General features: G+C 44.0%; 1 protein-coding gene across 3 annotated transcripts; it reads right to left on the bottom strand.

Moving 5' to 3' along the window:
• Positions 1-695: 695 nt before the first annotated feature.
• CD28 (CD28 molecule) lies at positions 696-27,051 on the bottom strand. 3 transcript variants are annotated; one of them, XR_014785529.1, is made up of 6 exons: positions 26,348-26,950; positions 5,936-6,295; positions 4,951-5,072; positions 2,600-2,746; positions 2,256-2,318; positions 1,498-2,035 (listed from the first exon to the last, which is right to left on the bottom strand). XR_014785529.1 is itself a non-coding variant. In XM_084818390.1 (4 exons), the coding sequence occupies exons 1-4, from the start codon at positions 26,427-26,429 to the stop codon at positions 2,606-2,608; spliced, it is 705 nt and encodes a 234-aa protein (XP_084674516.1). In that variant the 5' UTR covers positions 26,430-27,051; the 3' UTR covers positions 696-2,605. The 3 variants fall into 3 exon arrangements, 1 of the variants encoding a protein (XP_084674516.1); XR_014785528.1 differs by having other exon boundaries at positions 1,499-2,035; positions 2,256-2,746; XM_084818390.1 differs by having other exon boundaries at positions 696-2,746; positions 26,348-27,051.

Here is a 27,051-nt window from a genome sequence, read left to right as displayed (position 1 = left end):
TGCCCCCCCTTGACCAGGTCACAGCCAGGTCACAGAAATAGGCACGCCCAAGTTTTAATGCGGGGGGATGGGGCACAGTCCAGCACAACTGCACAGGAGCCATATTTAAGGAAAACAGATACACTAAAAGGACTTTCTAAAAATGCGCCTTTTTCAGAGGGAAACACCGGGGTTGCTGCAGATTGGCGACACAGTCATCTGTTGCGAATGAACCTGATGTGTTGTCGCTCCACACTAAATTAGCCATGTAGATTGGGCCACAGCCTTTTTCTGTTTGGGCCTAAACATTGTATCCTCTTGTCTTTCCTCTGCTGTGCAGAAGAAACTATCATACAATTCATGTGTTAAAACATGCTGCAATTGAACATGGATCCAAAGCAATGACCAGAAGCCACTCTGTTTCAGTGGCAATAAAGCCTGGGAAAAGCAGAGTCTCATGGAGCCTGGAATTTCTCCAGTGAGACCATTCCAGGCCATTGGCAAGGAACATCCTTTATTAGGGATTTGCAAGTTACAGCAACAACACAGGCCTCCAGCGCAGAGCTGCTCTTTTCAGGATCTTCCCCAAGAGAAAACAAGAAGAAGACAAGATACAGAAACTTAGCTCAGCACCAAAGACATGGAACAGCACTACCTATTGGATGGTACTCTTGCATATATAATCACTACAATATCCAGGGCAAGGAAGAAGGAAACATCTTACTGTCTTTAATCATGCTACATTGTTCATGCATTATCTGTCTCCCATTACAGCTGGCAGGCTTTAAGGGTGCTTAACCTGGGCTGGAGGGTGCTTGGTATAGCCTGTGCCAATGTCGTTCAAGGTGTGAAGTCTGTCTTGCAGTGCCACCTGTCTACTGCAATCTCTTTCTTACAACTAAATGTCAGGGATGTAGGTTTATAACAGTATCGCTGATTCCGTAGTGGGGCTTCCATAGGTCTTCCTGAAGGATCAACTCAAATCATATCTCAACCCCATTTTAGACACGTTTCAAAATCCCGCTGCAAGTGATGTTTCAGCAATAGTGGTACGAAAATGATGAGCCATCTGCATGCAACAGGCGTGAGATCAAACTGGGAGACATTTTCTGCTCTTCCCCTGGCCCCCACCCCTATGCCATTGCAATAGGTGCACAAATGTGGGGGAACACACATGCTCCAAACATCTGAGATATACAACGTTAAGTTTTTGGCAATTAATACAATTGCAAATAATTATGTCCTTCCTCAGGCATGAGATGTGGCACATACGGTGCTAAGAAAATAACACGTGATATCCCCATAACAGAAGCACTACCTAGAGGAAAGAGGCATGGGCTGTACATCGCAAACCACAAAGTCATTCCTTTAAGTGCAAAATAAGCTGAACGCAACCTAGGGTGGTGCATCACAAAGCAACGTCAAGTCTTGTGCTGGTCTTGCCCTTGCTACACCTCTTGCTCCCCCCACCCCATTTCTGTGCTTCATAATTGCTATTTTGGATTGATTCCACTCTGAAACAGCTGGAGGTAATTTATTGCCTGCTGCAGTAGCATTCTGAGTTGGTTCCAGCTCAGTAACATTATCCATTTAAGTACATGATACACTTTTAAAAACTGTACCCATTTAACATACCAAGAAAAAAAACATGTATTTATTTCTTTGCAATGTTGGTTATTATTTTTAATAACTGCATGCTAGGATGGCAGTGGCAGAATATACATTTGCCATAATGAGTCCAGCAAAGGAATAAAGCCATTTTCTTTTGAATTCTAGGCTTTTGTTTCCAGCAGTCATAGAACCATATGTATATCATCACCTCAGAATCCAGATGATGTTGGATACCAAGAAATGAAAGTACTTCCTGCTCTTATTTTACAGATTTCATTGGGAGCCAGTGACACTTGGATCATCCATGAATTAATCTCTCTCCTCAGTGAGGACTTTTTGTTTGCTTCTTTGTCATCTCTGACTTTGTCCAAGCTTTGATGAAAGTCTGCAGATCTCAAGAGCATTCTCATATGGCTGTACATTCCACCCTTCCTTCAAGGCTCTCCTAGAAATTATTTGCAGATTGGTTGTTCATTGGGAAAAATAGTACTATGCATAGAATTACATTGCAATGCTATTCAGCTAATCACACACTTCATTTACAACATATGCTATTCTTTATAGTCCAGGGCCAACTAAACTGGATGCTTCTAATCTGTTAAGCAGATGTTTTACTCTAAATTTAGCATTTTGCCTTTGACATGAAAGACGACAGAATTTTTTACCTCTGCTTTTTGCTTGGTAGGCTTGCCAGAGTTTTCGTACAGGGTTTTTTTTAAACTTACATTCTGTTGAGACAAAAGTGATCAGGAAAGATCAGTAATGCAGATGGAACCAGCATTTGCTTGGAAGAGATGACAGGTTTAAGTGGTTATATTTACAACTCAGTGTCAGTTTTTCTTCTTTTCTAACATCAGTTTGAAACATAACTTAAGAGATAGTTTTTATCCTTTACGGTGCTAAGAACTCCAAGATTTGTACTTTTTCCCTTTTGCTGATATCTGTGACCATTGACAGCAGCCCTGTTCTTTCGTATTTCCCACTGTTGAGAAGAAGCAACATGTACTACCAATCATCATGGCTCCCACGAGCGGTATGCAGTATAGTTCCTTGCTGGGACACCTGGTTGATGATGCCTCTTCTTTTGACCATTAGTTTGCCAGGGAGTCATGTTCAAATAGTCATTCCGAGCAATCTTTTTCTTCTTGGTTTTCAGCTACATGGAAAATAAGAAGGGGAAGGGGGAATTTTCTGTATGGTGAGTAAGATCCACTTTGCACATGACTAGGACTGATGCAATGAATATGGACTTGAGCACGCTCCGGGAGAGAGCGCAGGACAGGAAGGCCTGGCGTGCTATGGTCCATGGGGCCACGAAGAGTCGGACACGACTGAACAACTGAACAACAACAAGGAGCAGCAAAATGGTGCCGACCGTGCATCCGCTTTCCATCTTTCTGGGAATTGTACAAGGGAGCGGCTTGCAGATCTCTCTGTGCTCAGGGGACACGTGAGCTCCTAATGCAGGAGTATCTCCCTTACGGGAAGATGTACAAGGTGCAGCGGGAGCTCACGCATCCTCTTACCAGAGAGATGCATGTATACATCGTATCACTCTTTCCTTGTAAGGTCTGAACAGCTGCCAGTAAATAGCATGCGTTGCAGAGAGCGTTGCGCTGGTCTCTAGAACTGGGCAATTAAGAAATTTCATATCTATGACCTGATTCAGAAACGCATCCTTAAAATTATCATTAATCGTTTCAATAACAGTTTTCAGTTTACAGAATGTGTTGCTGTGCTTCTTTGACAATAACTAAACCTGGATGTCGTTATGAGCGCTGTACCCATTGCAGAAAGCCCCTGTTCCCTTGTAATGAGGTAGCCTTACACACAGGGGGCAGCTGTTCTGCTCTTCACCACTGTAGCACAAATGGGATTGGATGAGTAATTGTTGGTACGGCCCAGGAGGGCACCCTCACCAAACTGCCATTTTCTGAAATGAAAAGCAGCATGATAGGTTGGAGCTGAGGCTGAGTTGGCACTACTGTTCAGTTTTAATTTTTAAAACATAAAACACTGGTTCAACACTCCAGTGCTGCAGGGACCCACCAGAGGAATATCCAAACACTGAGCGTTGTACAGGGCAAACCTCCCAGCGAGGAAAGAGAACTGGCAGGGGGGTAGGGGGAGGTTGATACCATTTCTTAATCTTAATGATATCGGGTGGGATAGAAATTTTTTAAAATAAATTTATGTAATACTTGTTTATCTGCATATATTCAAGTTGAGTATGGAAGGCAAGTACCAAAATGGGCAGCATTTGTCTTGAAACAGATCTGTTTCCCAAAAGCATCAGCGTACCCATACAGCTTAAGAGCATAAGAAGAGCCCTGCTGGATCAGACCAAGGGTCCATCTAGTCCAGCATTCTGTTCACAAGCAGGACCTGAGCACAAAGCACCCTCCTGCCCATGTTCCCCAGCAACTGGTGTAAACAGGCATCCTGCCTCTGATAGCCATCAGGACTGGTAGCCATTGGTAGCCTTCTCCTCCAGGAATTTGTCTAACCCCCTTTTAAAGCCCTCCCAATTGGTGGCCATCACTACATCCTGTGGTAGCGAATGCCTTAGTTTGACTGTGCGCTGCATGAAGAAGTCCTTCCTTTTATCTGTCCTGAATCTCCCACCAATCAGCTTCAGGGGATGACCCCGGGTTCTAGTATTTCGAGAGAGGGAGAAAAATGTCTCCCTATCCACATTCTCCACACCATGCATAATTTTGTAGACCTCTGTCACGTCTCCCCTTACCCTCTTTTTTCCAAGCTAGACAATCCCAGCTGTTGTAACCTTCCCTCATAGGGGAGATGCTCCAGCCCCTTGATCATTTTAGCTGCCTTTTTCTGCAGCTTTCTGAGGCTGCTTCTTGCCAGCCACCTGCGAAACTCAGTCATCCTTCTCCTTCTCCAGCCAGGTTCAAATTGCAAGACGTCAGCAAACTCCCCACCCAGAAGGTGGGCTGTGAGAACATTCCACTGCCTTAGAGGAGCCACCGGCCATCAAAGGCCAGCACTTTCAGATATCAAAGTATACAAAGGAGGCGAAAAGATGGTCTAGAGAAGGGATGGGGAACATGATGTTGTTGGACTCTAAATGTTGTGGGATCGCAACTCACATCAAAGGCTATGCTGGCTAAGGCTGATGGGAATTGCAGTCCAAAAACACCTGGAGGGCCACACATTCCCCATCCCTGACCTAGCAAGGAGGTCAGCTCTTCACTTCGCATGACGAAATAGGATGTCATGTGACAGGCACTCCGGGGGTGGTGCAGCGGTGGGAATGGTCTCGCCTTCCCTCAGATCAGAATGCTCCCCACCCCCACCTGCATGTACCTCAGGTACATAAAACAGTGAGCAATTCCTTACCCAACAGTAGTAAAAAGCTGCTGTCATTAGCACACTGTAGATAACAAGCACTCCAATAGCTGCAGCAAAGCCCGTGTATTCCACGTATTCCGGTTGTCTTTGGTGACACAGAGATTCTGGGGCTTAACAGGGGGAAAAATGAAGCTTCAAACACACCTGCACAAACCATAGCTGTATATTTATATACATTTATTTATATATTGAACCCTTGATTAATGCTTCAAGATAAATTAATTGGGTACAGAAGTGACTGGGTGCGGGGGGGGGGGGGACTGCACCTAACATTATTCATTCTTTTTAAAAAGCGTGCTTCAGCTGGCCATTTTTATTTTGACAGAAAGCAGCTGCAGAACCCCAAGCTGGAACATGCTCCTCATCTCCCCTTGGAAGCAAATAGCAGTGGGGAAGTACAGTTTTGGGCAGCAAACCAGTGCCCGCAGCAGGGGAGGGAAGTGAAGGGGAGAGGACCCAATCTGAATTGGAAGCATGTTCCAGAGTGGGCCCATCAGACGCTTTTCCTTCAAAATAACAGTGGCCAGCTTAAGTACGCTTTTTAAAAGGCGTAGTTCAACCCTTAGTATTAAGGTGACTGGCTATTTTCAGAGGAATTTATTTTCAGAGGAAATAATTCAGAGGAATTATTGGCTTATACCAGGCAAGGTGGAACATAAGAACATAAGCAGAGCCCTGCTGGACCAGACCAAGGGCCCATCTTGTCCAGCATGCTGCTCATATGGTGGCAAACCAGCTGGCCACGGGAAGTTCACAAGTAGGCCATGAGCGCAACAGCACCCTCATGCCCATGCTCCCCAGCAACTGGTGTACACAGGCATCCTGCCTCTGATACTAGAGGTAAATACATAGCCATCATATTGCTGGACAGCTCTGCATGGGATAACAACAGTTTAAATGCTGGTAGCAGTAACAGTGATTTGGGGGTATATGCATAAACGGGGGCAATCGGAAACTATTTTCATGTTTTTACCTATAACGTGAATTAACGTCCCATAGAGGCTTATGTTGCTTTCATATGGTGCTGGGTCTATGACTTCAATTTTGCAGAAGTAGTTGTCTGTCTGAGTGACATTTAGATCTTCCAGATCGAAGATTATTAACTTTTCTTTTTTGAAGACCTGAACATGGCAGCTGAATTCACTATTTCTTTTGGTACTGTTATAGGTGCTGTTCCAGAAAAGTGAGCAGACTTCACTTTTTTGTACTCCTTTAAGCAGCAAGGCTTTCAATGCCTTTAAATCTTCTCTCTTAGATGTGTAGTTGCAGCATATATTTGCACTTTGGTTCGTTGTTATGGGACCAGGACTCTGTTGCAGTGAAATTGGCTCTTCTGGAGGGGGTGGGAAGCAGAGAAATGCATTCTGATAAGCAGTGATGGCACCAGAAAAAAAATATTGGGGTGGGAAAAGAAGGAGCAAAGTAATTTTGAAGAAGCAAGCTGTGTTTCACATATTAAATCTTTCCAAACAGAAACACTGATTTATTTCACAAAACATTCCATACAAAAACCCCTCTGTAATTTACTTAGAAGTAAATTACACAGATTTCAATTAGATTTAGTAGGGTTTCAGCCTTAATTAAAATGCTAATATAAGACTTTATTATATTCACAGAGAGAGAGAGAGTAGTGTTGTTTCACTATTAAAATGCAAGTCTTTTTACTGAACAGAGAAAAACACAACTTCCTTTTACTTTGAATTCAGTCCAGAATAATTAGCTTGCTGTAGTGGCACGTATCTCTTATTCCTTAGGTATACAAATGGAGTTCCTGAATTGCCTTGGAGTATTGGGATTTCAGTGTTTTCCCACCAAGAAAGCAGGCTGAAGGGAAAGAAGGGATTCTTGAACTGCAGTTACAACGGGGGAGAGAGTTCCTGGATTCTTTGCTCGGGATACTAGTGCCGTGGCAGCCACTGAAAGGTGTCCCTCCACTCTTCCCTGTTACCTCAGATTCATCCATACTTGTTTCTTTTCCACCCTCCATAGACAGGACATACCATATATAGTTTCTCAGGAAGCGGCTTAGCCTTCTGCTGATGCACCACTTTTGGACATTTTGTCTGAATTCCAGCAGTGCTTGGAGAAAGCCATTTGACTGGTTCAAATGGAGGCTAAGGCTTTCTTCACACAGAGGTCTTATCCTGCAATTGAGATGGCTCCTTCACGGAAGTTTGCGGGCTCTTTACATGACGCCATGAACCTCCAGGGCGTCCCCTGCAGTAAATGCCCTTTGTTCCATTTTTAAATAGATCGTAGATAATGAGCTATCAAATTACCCCGTTGTGTTCTGCTTGAGTTCCCTCCGTGAAAAGCGGAAAAGCAGCAAGAAGAGGAGCGAGATCAATGAAAGATAATGGAAGACTCAGAAACAGGGAGAAGCAGGGGGAAGGGGGTGGGGGAAAAGGAAGCACATGAAAAAGGGAGTTGTTGTGATCCTGCATTTTAAACAGAAGCAGAAAGCCCTGTTTTAAATGCAGGATTTTCAGCTGGTGTAGAGATGCTCTAAATGTTCCAAGCAGCTTATCAGTAAAGGGGATGAACCACTTGCTCATAAACTATTTAATGTGTTCTTCCTGAGAGTCCTGTGTCCAAGCCAGCAAGCAAGGCAAGCAACATGGCTGAGAGCTACACGCTGCCGTCGTCCTCTGCCAATTAGGATGGGCAAAGCAGTTTTCAAGGGTGCATTTGCCCAGCCTACCCTTTTGCCCCTAAGTGACTACCTACCTTGATAAGATGCATTTAGAGAATGCACAAGAAAGGCTGTGGCCACAACCATGGGAAGAAACCTCTAACCAGATAGAATCCAGCTGCGTTTGTAGAATCCTGATAACATCAAGCTTTTTTTTTTTTTTTAAAGTATAGATCTCTGGCTCTAATAGGGTGGCCACTATTGAATTGCCAAAAAGAGACGAAATGCATCACCAAAACAGAGGACACCAATTTGCATAACATTTGCATATATTGATTTATATATTGATTTATATGTATAAAGGCACATTTAGAAATAGTATCATTTAAATCAGAATACAATGCATCTCACCATAGTGTGGAAAACTGACCAGGTGACTTATGTGCCTGCTCATCCTGCTACCCAGGTACTCAGTCTTGAATTAGGGATGGCAGAGAATTCCGCCACGGATCTCGGTGAGGCCGAATGCACTGGCATTTGAATGCACTGGCATTCGAATGCACTGGCATTTGGCCCCCCGAAATCTGTGGCGGAACAGCCTGCCACCCCCCCGCCACCCCACGGATCCCCCCCGGGACGAGACTTACCTGGGGCGGATCTTCCGGGCGGCAGCGGCTCCGGCGGCAGCTGCTGCGGCGGCTGGTCTTCTGACCAGCTGCTGCTGCCACCATTTGCAGACTTGTGGTGTTTTTTTGCTTGTTTGTTTTTCAAGACATGATAGGCTACGTAAAGATTTACGTAGCCTATCATGGCTGGGTAAAAAAAACAAAAAAAACCCACATACGCAAATGGCGGCGGCTACGGCTGCCGCCATTTGCATTCCTTATTTTTGGTGTCTTAGTCTACGTAAATATTTACGAAGACTAAGATGGAGAAAATAAGGGGAACGCAAATAGAGTAGTGGGCGCTATTTGCATCCCTTTTTGATTCGCCATTTTAGCGTACGTAAAACTTTACGTAGACTAAGACACCCGCTACGCTATTTGCGTTCCCCTTTATTTTCGCCGTCATAGTCTACGTAAATATTTACGTAGACTAAGACGGCCAAAAATAAGGAACGCAAATGGCAGCGGCCATAGCCGCTGCAATTTGCGTACGCGATTTTGTTTTTTGTTTTTTGTTACCCAGATCCCTCCGCGGCCGGAAATCCGGCTGCGGACGGCTCTGGCCTGGGCCTGGCCGGCTGCTCCGCGGAGCCGCCGCAGAGCACAGCCAGCCATCGAGGATTCCAGGGGGGAGGAACGGAGCGCCTCTCCCCCCCGTCGAGGATTCCGGTGGGAGGGACAGAACGCCCCCCCCCATAAACATAATCCGCAGAAAGGTAAGTACATTTCGTACATCCCTAGTCTTGATAGGCAACTTCAAGACCCCTCCCTCGTCTCCTTCCTTGTGGCTCTTTGACTTTAAACCAGACTTGGACCGGGCAGCTCATCAAATAGAAAACACCTTCAAATGCAGGACTGTCCTTGGAGAGATCTTCAAATAGAGGGTGTCCTCTGTACATAGAACACTTGGCCATCATAGGGTCTGATCATTGTACATGTGTGGAATGCATTGGCAACTTGTTCTAAAAGCTAAAAAAAAAAACGGAGTGGGAACTTCCAGTGATCAAGGGTTGAGTCTTCTTGGCTAAACGTAGGCTGAAGATAGCCAATAGATAATAGTTTTTTAAGAAAGCGGAAAATGGTTTTAGGGAAGCTTTGCCTCTATAGTATTCATATGTATTTCATTTGTCATCCTATCATCCCTGGTCAAATCATTTTTTGCAGGTTTTTGAAACATGCAAAACCTGATGAAACTGTTTACCGGCATCAAAAGTTGGATGAGTATACAGGCAACCATCTCTCTTTTAAGCCACCTTCCCTGGAAAAAAAAAAAATCTCTGAAAAAACTGTCGTCGCCAAGTCCTTCCCCATGGCTTCCAGCTGCTATTTTCCTTCCACAATTGAGCTCTGTGTAATATAAAGGTATACAGTAATTTACTATCACGTCGTAGGTTTTATCTATTCAGTTTCTAGGACCATCAAGGCAACAGGAATTTGCAATTAAAAAAAAAAAGATTACCATTAACACAGTTTGGCCTTTAAATATGTTTTGCGTGAAGAGAGAAATCCTTTTGAAAAATTTGAGTGCTCTTACAGGTTTGCCTTGTATTGTGCTTAGCCAGTGGTCAGATTAGTGGAACATCCCATTTCGTTTGGTGTTTTCTTTTTAAAGTTTTCTGTAACGGAGGCCAGTGGAAGTCTTTGTACTTTGATGTAGAATGCTTGCCAGAATCTTAATTAGTAATACTGCTCTGTAAAAGATCTGTTCTTTCAAAGAGCAGTTGTCTTTTCAAAGTAACAGCTTTCATTTATTTTAAGGAAGCAGGATGAAAAGGGGGAAAGAAACAGAAGAAAAAAGACTTGTCATATCCTTTCGGGGGATTATGTGACCACAAGATTAACACCTATACAAATGCACACACACACACACACAAATATGGTAGGGCCAGCAAGTGGGAAATTGATATCTCCCCTTCATCTTTTTTCTTGTCCCTGTCTCAGAGATTTGATTCCCTGTCAAATCTTTGAAAATTGTGCTGTTTTAAGGAAGATGAAGAATGCCAGGAGCAGAACAGATGTAAGATCTCAATATACTGCAACCTTGCTCATTTGCTGTTAACTTCTGCAGAGGTGGGAGCTAGGTGGAGCCTCTTTGAGCAAAGGGATGAGGCTTATAGGGCTTTCACGTGGGAGATTTAAACCAGCTCCTAAAGCCAGTGCAGAATTGCATTTCTTTCCACCTTAGGAGTATTAGTACATGACACATGTTCACAAGCTGCTTGTTCACAGCATGTACAGACACCCCACCCAGTATTTGGCATAATATGAGGCAGTCACCTTAAGAAATGTAGCCTAGAACAGAGCAAGTCAAGGTCTGGAAAACTGGACTGGACCAGCTGAATGAGAAGGTACTCAGCAAGCAATTTTGCCATGAGGGCATCAACACTTGATCACCCAGGCCCAGATTTAGCAAAACCACCCATCAAGCAGCACTAGACTATGTGCCCCATGATTAGGTTGGGCGTAGCAATCAGAAACTTATATCTGCATTTACCCCGCAGGCACAGAGTGACTTTCCTCCAGCTGTGGCACAATTATGGATACATGCAGCCTTCAACCTCGCAATTTCAGTACAGCACTGTTTTACCTGTCCTGAGCTAGCCTTTTTGAGACTCCTGATGGCTTTAGAGACAAATAATCTCAATCCTTTGTCTGGTGGCCCAAACCCAATATCGACTCTGCCCACAAGTCTTCTCTCTTCTTTTGTTTTATTATCCTCATTGGACCAAGAGTCTTTTGTCCCTTTGTAGTCATTGTTGGAACCTTATAAAACCCCTGGGCTTCAAACCCTCAGTGGCCCAGTTTGCATGAGAAGCCACTGTGGGTGAATCTCCCTGCAGGGCTTCTTGTCACAGTGGCAGGTGCCATTTTGAATATTCAGGGTACAGCGGGGGCACCCCATAGCTTCCCGTTACATGTGAACCCGGTGAGAGTGAATTGTTGGGGTGGTTGAATGACAAGCCACTCCCAACCCTAAAAGAGCCCATGAGTTCTGGGTGGCTTGTCAACCACCCCAACAACTCACTCTCATGGGGTTTGCACAAAATGAGAATCCACGGTGATGGGGGCTTGGATTGGCACCTGCGGGCCCTGCAACCCACCATGGCTAATAAGCGATGGTGGCTATGGCGATCGTGTGAACTAAGTCAGCGTTGCAGCACCCACACCAGTCCCACTCTGCTGAAGTCACTTATTGGGTTCCTTGGCTATCTGAAGTCAAGGTGCCATGTTGCTGAAATCACTTCTGGTTGCATGACAAGCCCAGTTTGCCCTGGTCCCTCCGCCCCCGCTCTTGCTCCTCTGCTGCAATCTCTGAGCCCCAGGATCCGGGCTTCTGTTTGAGCCTCATCAGACCCCTCTTCCCAGAGCCCCCATTTTTGGCCACCTAAACCCCTGCTCTAGCTAAAGCCATGACCTGCTTGCAGCCTCTTTCAAGGCTTCCTTTCACTGAAACCTTGGGAGTTTCTCCCACCCCAATGCGATCTTCAGGAACAATCCATCAGGATCACAGGAAAAGTATGATTCGGCCCCATTCAATCTTCCGGAGGTCCTTAATCTTCAAATTGTAGCCTTCACCCCTGTACCCGCTTTCCTATTGTGTGTTTGTCTCAGTATACTTACTTTGGGGGCAGCTTTTGGGTCAGAAGCCCGGCCACCTTGGTGCAGCATTGCTCTCATCGTCCAGTGGGAAGAATTAAGGCCAGAAACCACTTTGGCTTCCTTTTTGCTCCCCTTTCCAAGCAAGCCCTTTCTATTTTATTGGTAAGTCTCTGTAGCAATTTGATAAAATATAAATGGTCCACAAGGAAGATTGTTGGCAAGAGGAAGGAGCAAATACCACACAGGGCGCTGGAAATTGGAGTCAGTGTGTGAGCTGGATACAGGTAACACCAGTCCTGCTCTTCCCTTTTGTCATGGATTGGCCTTGGTGCTTGCTGCTAAAGACTCTTTTCTCCTCCCTACTCCTGCAATCTCATCCCCAAACCTCTCTCTCTCTCTCTCTCTCTCTCTCTCCCCCAGCAGCAGTAGGCCTCCAATTTGCCTAGCTTTGACCTCTGCAACTCCTTCCGAACCGTAGTCCAACCTAGTCTGACCCAGATGCATGTCCATAGCCTAGACTTCCGTGCACCACAGCCTTCGGTTTAAATGTATTTTCTCTCAGAATTAGCCTTTGAGCTGATTTCCTCACCACTTGAACCCAGTGTTTGCATGTGTGTGCTATTCAATTTGCCTTTTGTTTCACTTGCTTAATATGGATAGGTTTGTTTCTCACATGTGATCCAACTGAGTCCATTCCAGAGTTCATATAGCGCCTATTGCCAATGAGCTAATTCCCAAGAGTAATTCCTGGGTATGTATTTGATTCTTGTGTGTTCAATAAAATCCCCGATTTTGAAGAGACTGGCGTGTGCTTCTGTATGTATGCATGTACCTCATTGGGTCATCTCTACAAAGACATGCTATAAGCAAAATTCAAAGGTCCCCTTAAGATGGGTGTATCTCTGAACATGTGTACGCTGTTACTCATGTCTGGAGAGGACATTCAGTAACACACAAAAAGCATAAGGAATCCAAAGTACTTCTTCGAGTCGCGTAAGAAAAGTAGGGATGGATAAATCCATCTATTTCTGGTATGTGTCACTTCCACCTGTGTTCACCCATAAGTCTGTTCCATGCTCTTTTCACATTAATCTGCAATCTTTTAAAACATGAACTTAGTGTTTAAATGTTCTTTTAAAATAGATTTTAAATGTATTTCCTCTCAAAATATACATTTCTAATCTTACCTTCTCTCAACATGCACACGTCTAGGTGGATTTTGATGCGTTTTTTGAGGGGAGACCTGCATTGGAACACTGTGGATAACTATGTTCTGCTCCACACATTAGTCAGGAAAGTGCGGATCTGTTTGTATTGGAATTGACTGAATCCCTCCAGCATGCTGAATGAAAAATGTCGGAAACTGAACGCTAGTAACATCCTCTACAGAACAGCTGGGAGTTGTGGGGGGTGGGAGGGGATGAGAATCAAGCAGATGGGAGTTGTTCCGTATCACTTCCATAGCATCATCTGGGAGGTGTACAGGAGGCATCATCTGTGAGGATGTACACAGATTATATTGTAGACAGAAATGCAATCTCCCAAGCAAACAGTGACATCACTTTTGGCTTATGCTACTACTTTTCCTGGGAATAACACATCCTCCCCCAGACTCACACACATGCCTACACATTTCTCTGAAGATTGTCTAGGATTAGTAGATGGGTGGGAGAAAGACTCTGCCTGTGGATAGTTTCCTTCTCAGGAAAGGAGCAGAATGAAAGGAAACCGTTCTTTGCTTCAGGGAAACAAATGCCGTGGTGGAAGGGAAACACTGTGTACCGAGCAAAGCTGGCTTCTTTGTTAGCACTTACACATCCCATGAAAGGGGCAGCTCTACAGGGAGGTTGAAACTAAGATTCGTGCGCAGTTCTATTTTGCATGGAAAAGATCCGGATTCTGGATGTGTGGTTACTTATTTATTTACTTACTGAGGATTTTGCTGCATTCTACATAAATGTATTTTAAATTGCCTTGTCTCTGTCTTAGGGAAAGGGAGATACTTTGCTCTGTCTTGTGGCAGGTCAGGCAAATCTTTCATATTTGCATCATCTAATCCCTGCTGCCAAGTTACAGAACTCTATAATCAAATGCTTCCAAGAGTAGGGATGGCAGAGAATTCCGCCACGGACTCTGGGGGGCCCGGATTCTTAGAATCCAGCCCCCCCGGAGTCTGTGGTGGAACAGACCACCCCACCCCACCACCCCGCGAAGTCCAACCCGGCTGGCTCCTACCTGGCACCTCCGGGTCCAGCCCGGTCCATCTGCGGCCAGTCTTCGGACATGAATGGCGTCCTGCCTAGCAGACGCCATTTGTGTCCCTTCCCCTTACCGTGATAGGCAGCCTATCACGGTAAAGACCAGGAACGCAAATGGCATGTGCTACGCCATTTGCGTCCCTTCCCCTTAGTGTGATAGGCTACATAAGATTTACATAGCCTATCATGGTAAGGGGAAGGGACGCAAATGGCGTCTGCTAGGCTGGTCGCCATTTGCATCCCAAGACCGGCCATGGCCGGAAGTCCGGCTGCGGCCAGCCACGGCCTTGCAGCAGAGCGGAGCCAGCCGGGGAGGATTCCAGGGGGGAAGACCGGATCGCCTCCTCCCCACACAGACCCCCCAGCGGACTCCAGGTAAGGGGGTTTCATACAGCCCTATCCAAGAGAATTCTGGAATTGAAAATGAGATTCCAATGGCTAAAGCAACACAGCTTGTCTTCCTGATTCACGAGTAATAAAGGTATCTCATTAGGGATGGCCAAACTCACCCGCTGTTGCCTCACGTGCCGCTTGCCAGACCCCCACCAGCCGCCTGACCCTGCTTGGGGTGCGGTGCGAGCCGCGGGACGGTCCGCGGGTGCCCAGTGTGCAGCGCACAGTGTCCTGCTTACTCACAAGCTGCCATTTTGCAGAAACCCATGAGTAAGCTTTTTACATAAAGGGCCATTGTGCGCAAAATGGTGGCTGTGAATAGTGCCATTTATGCAAAATTGCAGGGGTAAATGGTGTAATTAGACCACTTACACCTGCAATTTTGCATAAATGGCTCTATTCACAGCCACCATTTTGCGCAAAATGGCCCTTTACGTAGAAAACATACCCACAGTTTTCCACAAAATGGTGGCTCGTGGGTAAGCGGGGATCCCTGAGCTTGCCTGACTCAGTGTGCACCAAGTCAGGCAAGCATTGGGGTCTGTGGAATGGCATCTGGGAGGCCGAGCAGGAGCATGTCCGCCAGAATCCACCCCTTCCTGGACTTCCGCAACATCCCTATGTCTCATCTCTGAAGTTTGCCAGATGAGAAACAGCAATGCCAGGCCATCGGAGATTGATCATTAGCGCCCTTTACTGATAAGAAAGGAACCCAGATAAGGAGGTGCCCATGTTAAATTTATAGTTACATCTTCCACTTAGCATTGTTAAAGAAGCTGTATAAAACAATTAGCTACATAACAAGGCCAGGTAGGCCATCAGATAACTAACCAGAAAGCTCATCCCAGATCATAAATACAACAGATAATAAGAAAACAAGCACACAAGACAGGATGCTATCAAGGGAATATTTTTGTGTCACAAACACACTTGTAACATGTCAAGGAAGGCTAAAAGGGTTGTACAAGGGTGTTATGCTCATTTATCTTGATTTTAAAAAAAACCTTGAACGTTCAGTAAGCTTATTTAGATATATGAAGATTTAAGAGTAGAAGCGCATCTTTGGAATTGTTAGATAAGTAACATAAATAGTAGTAAAAACAGTTTGAACATATTTTATAGCATCCAAAAAGTATATAAAGGAGACTGAGAACACACAACAGTGGGAGCTTTTCTCTTGGATGAGCTTCCCCGACATGTTACCTGTAGAATCAGCCTGCTAAGCTTAATACTGATTATCCCTGAGAACTAGCAATTGTACTTGATTCTGCTTAGAAGCCTTGTTTGTTTCTTTGTCTGGTTGGTTTTTTAAAAAAGTTATTGTGAGTTTCAACAAAACAAAACAAAAACACACAAGAAACAAAAACAATCGTAAGTATAACTACATGCTTTAAAGGCCTCAGTTTCAAATAATGCAACATTTTTTTAAAGGGGAAAGGGAATAGATTACACATAAACTTCAGGTAAAAGCAGACCAAATATCCAAATATAAGTCCATTTGCAAGTGGTACCTATATACCACTCTTTCAAATGTTGCTAGTGTTGTTAGGTCTTCAGTTCATTACATTACAGGCTGTGATCTTTTATCCTTCCAGTGTTGCAATATTAGTCTTTTAGCAGTCAAGAGGTTATGAAAACTCAATTTACTCTGACCATGTGTTACATTCCGAGACGCAGGTAAATAATTTAAAAGAACATGTACATCAGTAATTATTAAAGAGCTTTCCAATACAACGTTTACCTGTATAACTTCCTCCCAAAAGGAGGCAATTATTGGGCATTTCCAAAACATATGAAAAAAAAAGAAGCATTCGCTGTATTACACCTCCAACAATTAGCCTAGTTAGACAAGCCTTTGTTAAAGAGATGTTGTGGCATCCAATAAACCCAAAACAAAAGTTTTCGCTGGATAAGGTGTAACCGGAGGTCTATAGACATCAGATACAGATGCAAAAAACAGCAGTCCATTGAATGGGCAAAATAAGATATTCAAATTCCAGATTCCATTCCTGATGAAGACCCCGTGTATCATATTTATTCACTGATAATAAGTATTTATAAACATAAATCGTGGGTCAATATACCTGGTCAGCTTCAATAAGTGTTTTCAATAGCAATGGGGACTCGGAGGCAGTGAAAGCAGTGGGACTGAATCTAGATTTTAAGAAATGTTACAACTGCAAATACTGCCATTCAGCTGTAGCAGACTAATCAAATATACCTCGCAAAGCTCAAAATGGCAGAAACTCATCAGTACCCACTAGTTGATCCAAAGTAAAAATCGTCTTATCCATCCAGGTCCACCACACAAACATTTTCTTTCCAGTTTTTAAATCTGGCTTTCTGCATAGAGTCCATTTGTCATGGGAAAATAGGTCAAACTGTAATTGGCGTGACATAATACACCACACTTCTCTGACCGTGAAGATTATGGGAAGAGCTCTGTCCACCTTCATATGCCAAGAACCTAATGCCATCCATCTGGAGAGAGGCTCCAGACAGGAAGATTCCAAAACTTACCAAGGTGGAAATCAAGTCTAAGTGGAAAAGACCAACATTTAGAACAGGACAGCAAATAAGCCCAGTGATATGTAGCAAGATCTGGAAAACCAAACCCACCTTCTTTAATTGGAAGGTGCATCCTTTTTCAAAGATATGCTGGGTGGAAAGGACCCCCCACCCCCGCCCCCAATTGTTCAAAGGATTAAGAAGAAGCCTTGTTAAAATGATATTGAATGTTTCATGTGTTTGAATTTATGCATGCGTAAGCTTTTGTATTTAGTTCTGTTATGTGGATACTTTTGCAGCAAAAAGGCAAATCTTGTCTGAGAGAGTGTTCCTTAAGAAATAGAATTCCTATCCCCCATATCGAGAATGAAGTATCATGCTTGCTCTATGATGGTATCTGGTTTTATGAGAAATCAGTAGACAGGTAATCAGTGGTTGCCCACGTACTGACAATATATTTTGTGAGAACCTCTGAACCATGGTGTCTGCCACAGTCTTAGCCCCTGTGTGGTTCAACTTGTCTATAAATGACCTGGAAGAGGGTGTAGACCGGCTGCTTATCAAATCTGTAGATGACACAGAGCTGGGAGGGATAGCCAACACCACAGAAGAGAGAGCCAAGCTTCAAAAGAATCTGGGCAGGCTGGAACACAGGACTGAATCTAACAAGATGAAATTCAACAGAGTTAAATGAACTTGCATTTAGGAACCATACATACATACATACATACATAAATGGTCCAAGCATAGGATGGCGGGGGGGAGAGAGATGGACCTGGCTTGGCAGCAATACATGTGAAAAGGACCTAAGGGATCACAAACTGAATATGAGTCAGCAGTATGATGTGGCTGCTAAAAAAGCTAATGCAGTCTTGGGATGCATTAACAGAAGCATAGTGTCCAAGTCACATAACGTAATACTACCACTCTATTCTGTTTTAGGCTGCATATTGGGTACTCTGTCCAGTTCTGTACACCCTGAAGAAGAGAAGATTAAGGGAAGACATGATTGTTCTCTCCCCTAAATAGAAACTCTCTATTCCCTACATTTTCACTCACTGGAAGATAGTGCAGACTAGTAGTTGATCCATAGCCTCCCTTGCTTTTTAAACAAGGCCCGCTACTCAGATTGGCTGCAGCAGCAGTTGGGCCAAGTTAACTAGATCTATATAAGGAGGCAGGCTTGTGAGGGAGCAAGCTCTCTGAGTGCAAGGAGCCGCAGTGACAAAGAGTCAGCATACAAGTGAGTTAAGCATGCGTGCAAGTTTAGCAACAGGATGAAGCACCTAGGACAGTTGACTCTTCCCTACCTTCTTATAGAAAGTAACTATAACTCAGTAACTATAATTGTAAATAAATAAATAAATAAAAATTAACTATAAATAAATTCCCCACCTTTTCCTAATAAACAACCTAGTTTTCCAGGTAAACAAACCCAATAATAGGAATAAAAAGCAGTTATAAAGGTAGAAAGGCAGCAGGGGTGTGGGGGCTACCCAGTGTATTGCACTGAGTGCCACATTTATCACATGCCACAACTGCCAGCTAGACAGGAGATGTGGATGTATGCTCAGTGTAATGAGCTCCTGGCTCTCAGGGAACAAATTTGTTCCCATGAAGCCAAGGTTGCTGACCTGGAGAAGCTAAGAGAGGCAGAGAGGTTGATGGACGAGATCCTCAGCGACCTAACAGTAGTGTCCCAATCCCTGGGTGACAGCTCCTCTGCTGTCATGGGGAAGGAGGTCTCAGGGAAGGAGGACATCATTCTGAGGAAGAGGGAAGTGATGCCTTAGAGGGGACCCATTCCTTGGAAGATGAGCAAATATCCTCTCACACTGTGGATGTGCCTCTGCGGGGTGGGGGGTTTGGTAGTGGGAGATCTGATCATTAGACACATAGACAGCTGGGTTTGTGATGGCTGTATAGACCGCATGGTGAATTGCCTGCCTGGTGCAAAGGTTGCGGACATCTCGCGCCAACTAAATAGCATAGTAGAAAGTGTTGGGGTAGAGTCAGTGGTCATGGTCCGTGTTGGTGCCAACGATGTGGGGAAATGTAGTCGCAAGGTCCTGGAAGCCAAATTTAGGTTGCTAGGTAGTAGGTTGAAATCCAGGACCACCAAGGTGGCTTTCTCTGAAATGCTACCTGTTCCGAGTGCAGGGCCAGCTAGACAGGCAAAGCTGAGGAGATTGCACAATGCATGTGAATCAGGTCACTCCCACACTCGGCCATTTAGTGCTACTGTGGCATTGCTTTTCTGCCCTTAATGGGAAATGTAATTAAAACTGTCTCTACACAGATTCTTGTATAGTGCTACATTATCTGGCAATGCTCATTCTCATAGCCAAGATCTTTCTATAATGTCCACTCAGAAGTAAGTCTTGTTTAGCCACGGTTCCCTGCAATGCTAATTAGTCATCTGCTCCTTGCAAAAAGGTAAAGTAAAGGTGTCCCCAACCAGTCATGTCCGACTCTAGGGTGCGGTGCTCATCCCCGTTTCTAAGCCGAAGAGCCAGCGCTGTCCAAAGACGCTTCCGTGGTCATGTGGCCGGCATGACTGAACACCGAGGTGCATGGAACGCTGTTACCTTTCCCGCCGAGGCGGTACCTATTTATCTACTTGCAATTTCTTGCTTTTGAACTGCTAGGTTGGCAGAAGCTGGGACTGAAGATGGGAGCTCACTCCGTCACGCAGCACTCGGGTCTCGAACTGCTGACCTGCCGACCTTCCAGTCTGCAGTTCAGTGTCTTAACCACTAAGCCACCGCGGCACCTTCTGCCTATTATTGTTTCCTGTTTAGTGTAGCTGGAGGATGATGAATTGCCCCTTAATTAGTCCATTCCTGTTCCTTGTGGGGAAGGTCTTTAATTGATTTCCTTGCAATAGTTGTAATGATTTATTGCAAAATTGTATTACTGACCAGTAAAAAATGGGAAAAAGAGAGAAAATCAGTAAACCCAAACCCCTGCCCCCCCCCCCAGGGAACAGGAACTGACTAATGAAGGGGTAATTAAAAGGCCATTCATCAGTAATGTCCCTGCAGCACGGAAAAAGAAACAATAACAAGCAAAAGCTGCAAGGGGGAAGTGCTACTAATGAAAGGTACAGAAGCCCTGAAAAGCTTCAATAGTATTTTTCCAGTCCACACTGGGTAGGCTAGTACTGCACTTTAAAACATCATCATAATCAGGTCTGAACAAAGATGGAAGGACAACAGAGAAAACGTCATCTGGAATTGTCAAAATAAGTGAGTGAACAAAGAATGGCAGGTCTATACTAAAAGGCTAGTGTGGAAGCAACCTCAGAATTTAATTATATTTACTGCCAGTGCCAGCTATCTAGTCTTGGAGCTATATTTTCTCTTAAATCTTATAATGAATCAGGCTGATTCATCCACAGCAGTCTAAACATAATATAAAGTATCATTTTGGCACAATGACTTTCCTTCCCTCACCATAATATGTTGGCAGCTATTTTTAGAGCAGAACTTGCTGTAGCAACCAGAAGTCTCCTAGTCAGTAATATTAGCAGAAGGCACTACGAGATGGGAAAGGATCCCATCTCCCATATTATGCCTGTAAGAACAGGCTGCTGCAGCTAATTCTCTGATTATTCTATTTCTCACCCTCTTTCTCTGTAAAACATCTGCCGCAGCAGAGGCTTTGCAATGCTAAGTCCACCCTTAATTTGTATCAGAGCAGTCTATCCTGTTACATGGCGGTTGAGCCTTATCCGCACATGTCCTTCCAATGTGCTCTCTCAGACCATCTTATTTTGCAAGCTGGTAGAGCAGCTGATGCGAAGGAGACAGCTTCATTCCGGTATTCCTGACCGCAAGACCGGGGCTTGCTACAAAGATAAGCTCTATCCATACGAAGCACCTGTACTGGCAGAAATCAGAAACATGGCTGTAACCCACTAGGAGCCATTCCCAGAGCCTGGAACTGACTATGTTTCTTAAAACAAGAAAGAAAAAGGAGCATCAAAAGTTGCTTATGCAGAAGCACAGACAATTCCACACACATTATCAGCCTGCTATGCAAAATGGCAGTGGGATGCTAGTGGGGTTGTACAGCCACATATGAACACACAGACTTTGTTGCTCAGCTGTGTGTTGGTGTGTGTATCTCTCTGCATTAACCTGACCCTCCCCAGCAAGGTGAGAGGGAGAAAAAAATGCTGCAACTGTCGACTTCAAATTGCTTGCCCTTCATAATTATGTAAGAACCACCCTGCTTCCTGTTTTCAGTCACGGAAAGCGAGATACTTCCGGGAAACTCCCAAACAGGGCATGAAGATAATAGCTTTCCTCCATTGTCCCCCCACCCCAGCAACTGACATTCAGAGGTATACTGCCTCTGAACCTGGAGGTGCCATTTATTTATTTTGATTAATAGCCATCGATAGACTTATCCTCCAAGAAACTGATTAATCCCCTTTAAAGCCATCCAATTCAGTGGCAATCACCACGTGTTGCATCCGGGAATTCCAGCTGCCCCAAACACCTGAAGTTTGCTGTGGAAATTCTGCATACTGCAGAGGATTGTGGGCTTCATTGGGCCACATTGTCAGTCCACACAGTGACAGTCAGATCCAACTGTCCATGCTTGGTTGGCCTGCATGGACCGATATTAGAAATACTCCCAGAATACAATGGAAAGCATAAGGGATTCTGGGGCATCTTGTAGATGCCTTGTCACGTTGTGTGGATAGTCAGCCTGATGACTTGGGCTTAGCCGTTGCCCTGTGAAAACTGAGAATGTGCCCTAGAACGAGACATACATACCAATAATTTTACCAGAACTTGTCCACTCCTTCCAAATTCATCCTCTGTGAATGTCTGGTGGGCTTTCGTAGCACACAGCTAAAAGCCACAAGAATCCACAAGAGCCAGTAGGCCGGAGCCCTTGGGCTGCTGACCTTCCATGCAAGAGCTTCAGCTGATAAACCGCTCAGAAAAAAGACATGCTACCCATATTCGTGTAGGCCGTATCTTTGTAAGCCACTGTACAGCAACCCCCCAAAAGCCCTGCCATTGACTTTACAATAGTTTTCACTCAGCTTTACAAAAGTGCTTTCTTAAATTTGGTACTCTCAGAAAGCATTTTGGCCTGTGGCGAAAAACAGTATTGGGCAGCAGAAAGTGGCAGTTAGTGGGGTAGTGAAAGCATGAATGGTAGTAACACAATTGCCGTGTTATATAATTAGTTATAGTAAAGTTCATCACTGTTTTTCAAGACTGTTATGTTAGATTCTTTGATTTAGAGAATAAATACAGATGGGACAGTGCCCTTATTAAGCCAATACCTGCAAACAGGCAAAGAAGAAGAAAAAGAACATATAAAATATTTGTATCTTATTTTTTGTTCCTTGTGTATTTGCAGGTATTGTCCCATATTGTGCATCTGTATTATTTAGAAGAATGGGTTGGATGAATATCTGTATTTATATGGCATTTTTGTAAACCACTAAAGTAGACCCTCGGGTCGAAACACATTTGGTTTTACTTTGAACAATTGTAATTGATTTTGGTCAGTTTGGTTTTGAATAATGAAATAGATTTCGTTTTTCTGTGCATCGTATTATACGTAATACTTCATGAATACTGAAGCTGCATCCTGCATTGCACAGCCTGCATTGAGCAGGGGGCAGGAATAGATCATCTCCAAGGTCCCTTCCATTCTCTATGATATTCTGAAAGCAAATTTGTGTTTTGTTTTATTGTTTTTAGGACTGGTATTGTTTCCACAAATACACCTCAGTGGAAGTGCGTGGGGACCACTTAGTGATCAAGGATTTCCTTTCTTTCTTCTGTCCAGTCACCTTTTATATTCACCAGAGTGGAATGGAAGGGGAAGGGAGAGAGAACCGATGTTGACTTGCCAAGGCCAAAATGCAAGTTAACCCTATGGGGATAACACTGCTGGCCTACCATATAGGGACTGAAATATTTTTGGTTGCTACCTTGAGAGTAAGGCCCACCTCTGGCCCTGAGCCCATATGGACAATCATTCTGCCACACATTTTAGGGAGCGGAGGAGGAAAAATAAAAGTTGGGATCTCCAACTTTATTACAACTTTGCACAAAATCCATTGCACTTTGTAAAGGATTTCCCAGCAACTCATTCGTGGTTTAACCAGGATCCACAGACTTCAAGACAAAAGACTTCAAGACAAAGACAGAGGGAGCTAACTAACCAGGCATTATTGACCAGATATGAACTGCAACAGATCAGTCGCATGAAATTGCTACACTGCGTTCCTCCTGCCCTTGAGCGGTGTTAAGACAGATCATTCATCTCATCCCGGTCTCTACAAAATCCTACGAACCAAATAATACTACCAACCAAATACCTGGAGCGGTCAGGTGATATTTGCCTTCACTAAACCACTTGAGAGGAAAGTTCCCATAATACAATATTATGAGGTGGTGCATATTCAGTTAGTGGAAAACCAATTTTAAGAAATTGTGTCTGCCTGGCCCTACCACCTAGGACAAAACTGGATGAGATAGCAGGAGATCCATGATTGGATCTCCTGACTTCTTCTTCTTCTTTTTTTTTTTTTCTTAAAGGCAACCCAATTGGAGCAGGACTGTGGTATGTGGGTGGGGGTAGCCCTTTTCCCCATGTCACTTTCTCAGTCAAAATCCACCACCCCCACCCCAAGCTGCTGTTTGCCTATGCAGATACTATATGGGTGCCTGCATGTTTTTCCCATACAAAGCAATTTTATTTTAGAGTGGGGGAGCAATTTTAGATTAGAAAAATGGCACAGGGCAGCACCATTAGTTAACTGTCCTTCTCCTGCGCCATCTGATAATGGAGAGAACATGCTAAAAACTCTATGCCATTATTAAATGGCAGGCAGAGTAAACGTGCAGGAACTTTTCCATCCAACTCTCAAAAGTTGACTTCAGGGACACCCAGTGATGCTGACTGTAGTAGCCTCAGGACTGATAATGCTTCATTCACTTATGGAATCCTTTTCCATGAGATATGATGGTGGCCCAACTAGCTTAGATAACGTTAGAAACGGATTAGAAATATTTATGGGGCATGGGCTTATCAATGCTTCTTAGCCAGGAAAGCTAATGGAAACTTCAAGTTCAGGTGCGGTGTGTCTCGGAGTGGTAGATGCTGAGGACAAGTGACAGAGGGTTGCCATCTCTGTCATACCCTGCCAGAAATTTCCAGATGCCTCTAGCTGGTCACTGTTGAAAACAGGATGCTCACGTAGATGGACTTTGGTCTTACCCAGAAAGCTAATCCTTATATTCTTAATGGGATTTAAGGATTCTAAGTTTAGAATCCTTTAAGGGTGAGATCCAGAGGTTTGTGTGAGTTGAATTAGGAGAGTTCAGCTTTACAGTCAGGAAACCAAAAGCATTTACAACCGACACAAGTGGTGAAATCGCTCATTTACTCTGGAGACTGTATACAACCAGAATGTGGATTCCTCACACCTGACTTCTATATTGGCAGGTTTCCCCTCTGGAAAAACATTTTTAAGATCCAAATTCCCCAACTGCATTTTGAAAGAAATCATCTCACCCCCAAACCAACAACCCTGCCTTGCTCCATTAGTTTTGCCTGCATCTGAAGTGAAGTGCCACTAATTTCACCCGCATGACAGCCATTTTGCAAATGAGACAGTGAGGCCCGAGGTTTGCTGAAGGACATCATGATGCAAGTACATTGCTAAAGTGGGATTCGAACTTGGGCCCAAGCTTCAGTGATGCATCCATTGTACCACAATGAGCCAGGCTTGGTTTATAGTGGTTACTAAGTACTTACATTGTTATCTGTTGTCATTTTTATGAAGCCATTTAAAGCCTGCAGCTGCTGCTTACTTGCTCTTACTATTATCCATTTATCTCAGCTCTACTGGTCAGTTTGGTAGAGCAAGCTGAGAATTATCTCTCCAAAGAGGGCTATGAGGAGCACAAATAGATGTGCCCTTAAGAAACAGGGATAACCAACCATAAATACACACAATGCCATAATCAAGAGAGAAAACGGAAGGAATGGAAAGGGTCTTATGATGCCAAACGTTGTCCAGAACTTCTGTTCTCCTTTTCTAAACGAATACTTAACCTTGGTGGCATCAGCTCAATGTCATTTTTGTTGTTTTTGCCTGTCAGTATTTACATTATGCTGCCATTTATAACAAAGTGTAAAAGGTGGATTCACACATCAGAGACTTGAGAAATTTGAGATCATCATAGCTAACAATAATTTTTAAAAGCCCTTGCATTCTAATGTGTCCCCAGGAATGCACTTGCATTATTCAAGATAATAATAATAAAAAAGAGTTAGCTAAGCAGGAACAATTCAAAGCCTTAAAGATGTACTGAAGTCTTAACAAGTTCACAAGCAGACCATTTCTGTTATTTGGAATCTGTACAAATACACTGTTTGTTTGTTTATTTATTTTAGATATTAGTTTATGCTCAACAAATAGCGGGAACTATTCTTCTCAAACACACTGATCCCATATCAAAAGGACTGTGACCAAATTATATATCTGTTAATTTTCCATCTATCCATGGAAACAAAGACATCAATTAAACAAATATTCTTTTGTGCAACCATAACCTTGGGTATTCTGTATAAAAAACTGAAGAGAAGAGCCAAGAATGTAGTTAATATTCTTAACAAAAGAACGGGAAACGACATCAACTATATGCTTGGAAATCCTTATATGTCAAGGAAATAATTTCTGATTTGTGTGTATGGCAGCCTTCCCCAAAGCTGGCACCCTCCAGATGTGCTGGACTACAGTTCCCATCAACCCCAGTCAGCATGATCATTGGCTGGGGTGATAAGAGCTGTAGTCTAGCACATCTGGAGCACACCAGGTTGGAGAAGACTGGTGAATGGACCAGTGCACATCTAAGGAAATCTTCAAATGCAACTATCTTCATTTATGAATATATTTGTTACATGTACACCCTGCTCTCCCTCCAAGAATCTTAGAACATCTTATTTATGGTTCCCATCTGATTTTTCATCCAAGGCCAAGACCTGCTTAGCTTTCATGTGCCCTCAGAACACTGTCTAAACATATGTAACAGTGCTTCAAGGGACACATTAAAATATATAACGGTGACGCCAGGGATGGCACCCTTATTTTCAATCCTATATTATTTTGTACACAGGGCGGCCCAATCCTAACCATGCTTGTTCGGAAGCCCCACTGAATTAATGGTGTTCACACCCAAGTAAGTGTGCATAGTCCTGGTTCCTATGCACAAGTAAGGGTGCATAGGAGGATCCAGTCCACACAGGGACATCGGGGGGAGGGAGAGAGAGAGAGGATGATTTACCTGCTATACAGGCAAGCTGAATAATGCTGAGTGCAGTAAGAAGGATCCAGAAGATCATGTTGTTAAAAGGTAGGTAGGACATCTTGACCCCACAGAAAGAGAGCTGAAGACTGTGATGGGGCAAAAGTAAATCACACTCTTGGGCCAAGAGTCAGCTGCTTCACAAATGTTGTTCGCATCCTTTCTTCATAGTAGCATATAAAATGCAGACGCGTCAAACCACTTTGTTGCAAACAGGAAATAGAGCTCTTTGATGACTTTACCATTTCATCTTTGTTTATTCATGCTTTTTTTCTACACCTCTGTTTCCCTGCTCATTTCCAGATCAAATAAGTTCAGTTGTGACCTACATCCTGGCCTGAACTAAGTCACTGACAGAAAATGCCAGCCCCCTCCCCCGCAAAACTCTTGAGAATGAGAATAGGTTTGGAGCCCAGCTAGAACATGACACTGGTATCCAAGGGAGAGATCAACGTGGTTTAGATGAATAGCCCAGTGCAGCCAGTCTGTAGGCTGTAGCCCTGAGGCCGGCCAGGTCTCATCCTGCTTTTCCTCGGCTGCCTCCCTCAGCATATGCATCTCTTGGAAGGCAGAGCTGTACTCACCACGGAAACAGGCAAAGCAAATGTTTTATGCCAGCTCCACCCCTCTTGAGGAGTCCCTGGCCAAAATGGCCATGCCCCCAGTTGCTTCACCTCACTCTC

Source organism: Heloderma suspectum, chromosome 1, assembly GCF_057233095.1.
Source record: "Heloderma suspectum isolate Gila_16-S chromosome 1, 16-S_ref, whole genome shotgun sequence".
NCBI classification, from domain to species: domain Eukaryota; kingdom Metazoa; phylum Chordata; class Lepidosauria; order Squamata; family Helodermatidae; genus Heloderma; species Heloderma suspectum.
This window is presented reverse-complemented; position numbering and strand designations above follow the sequence as displayed.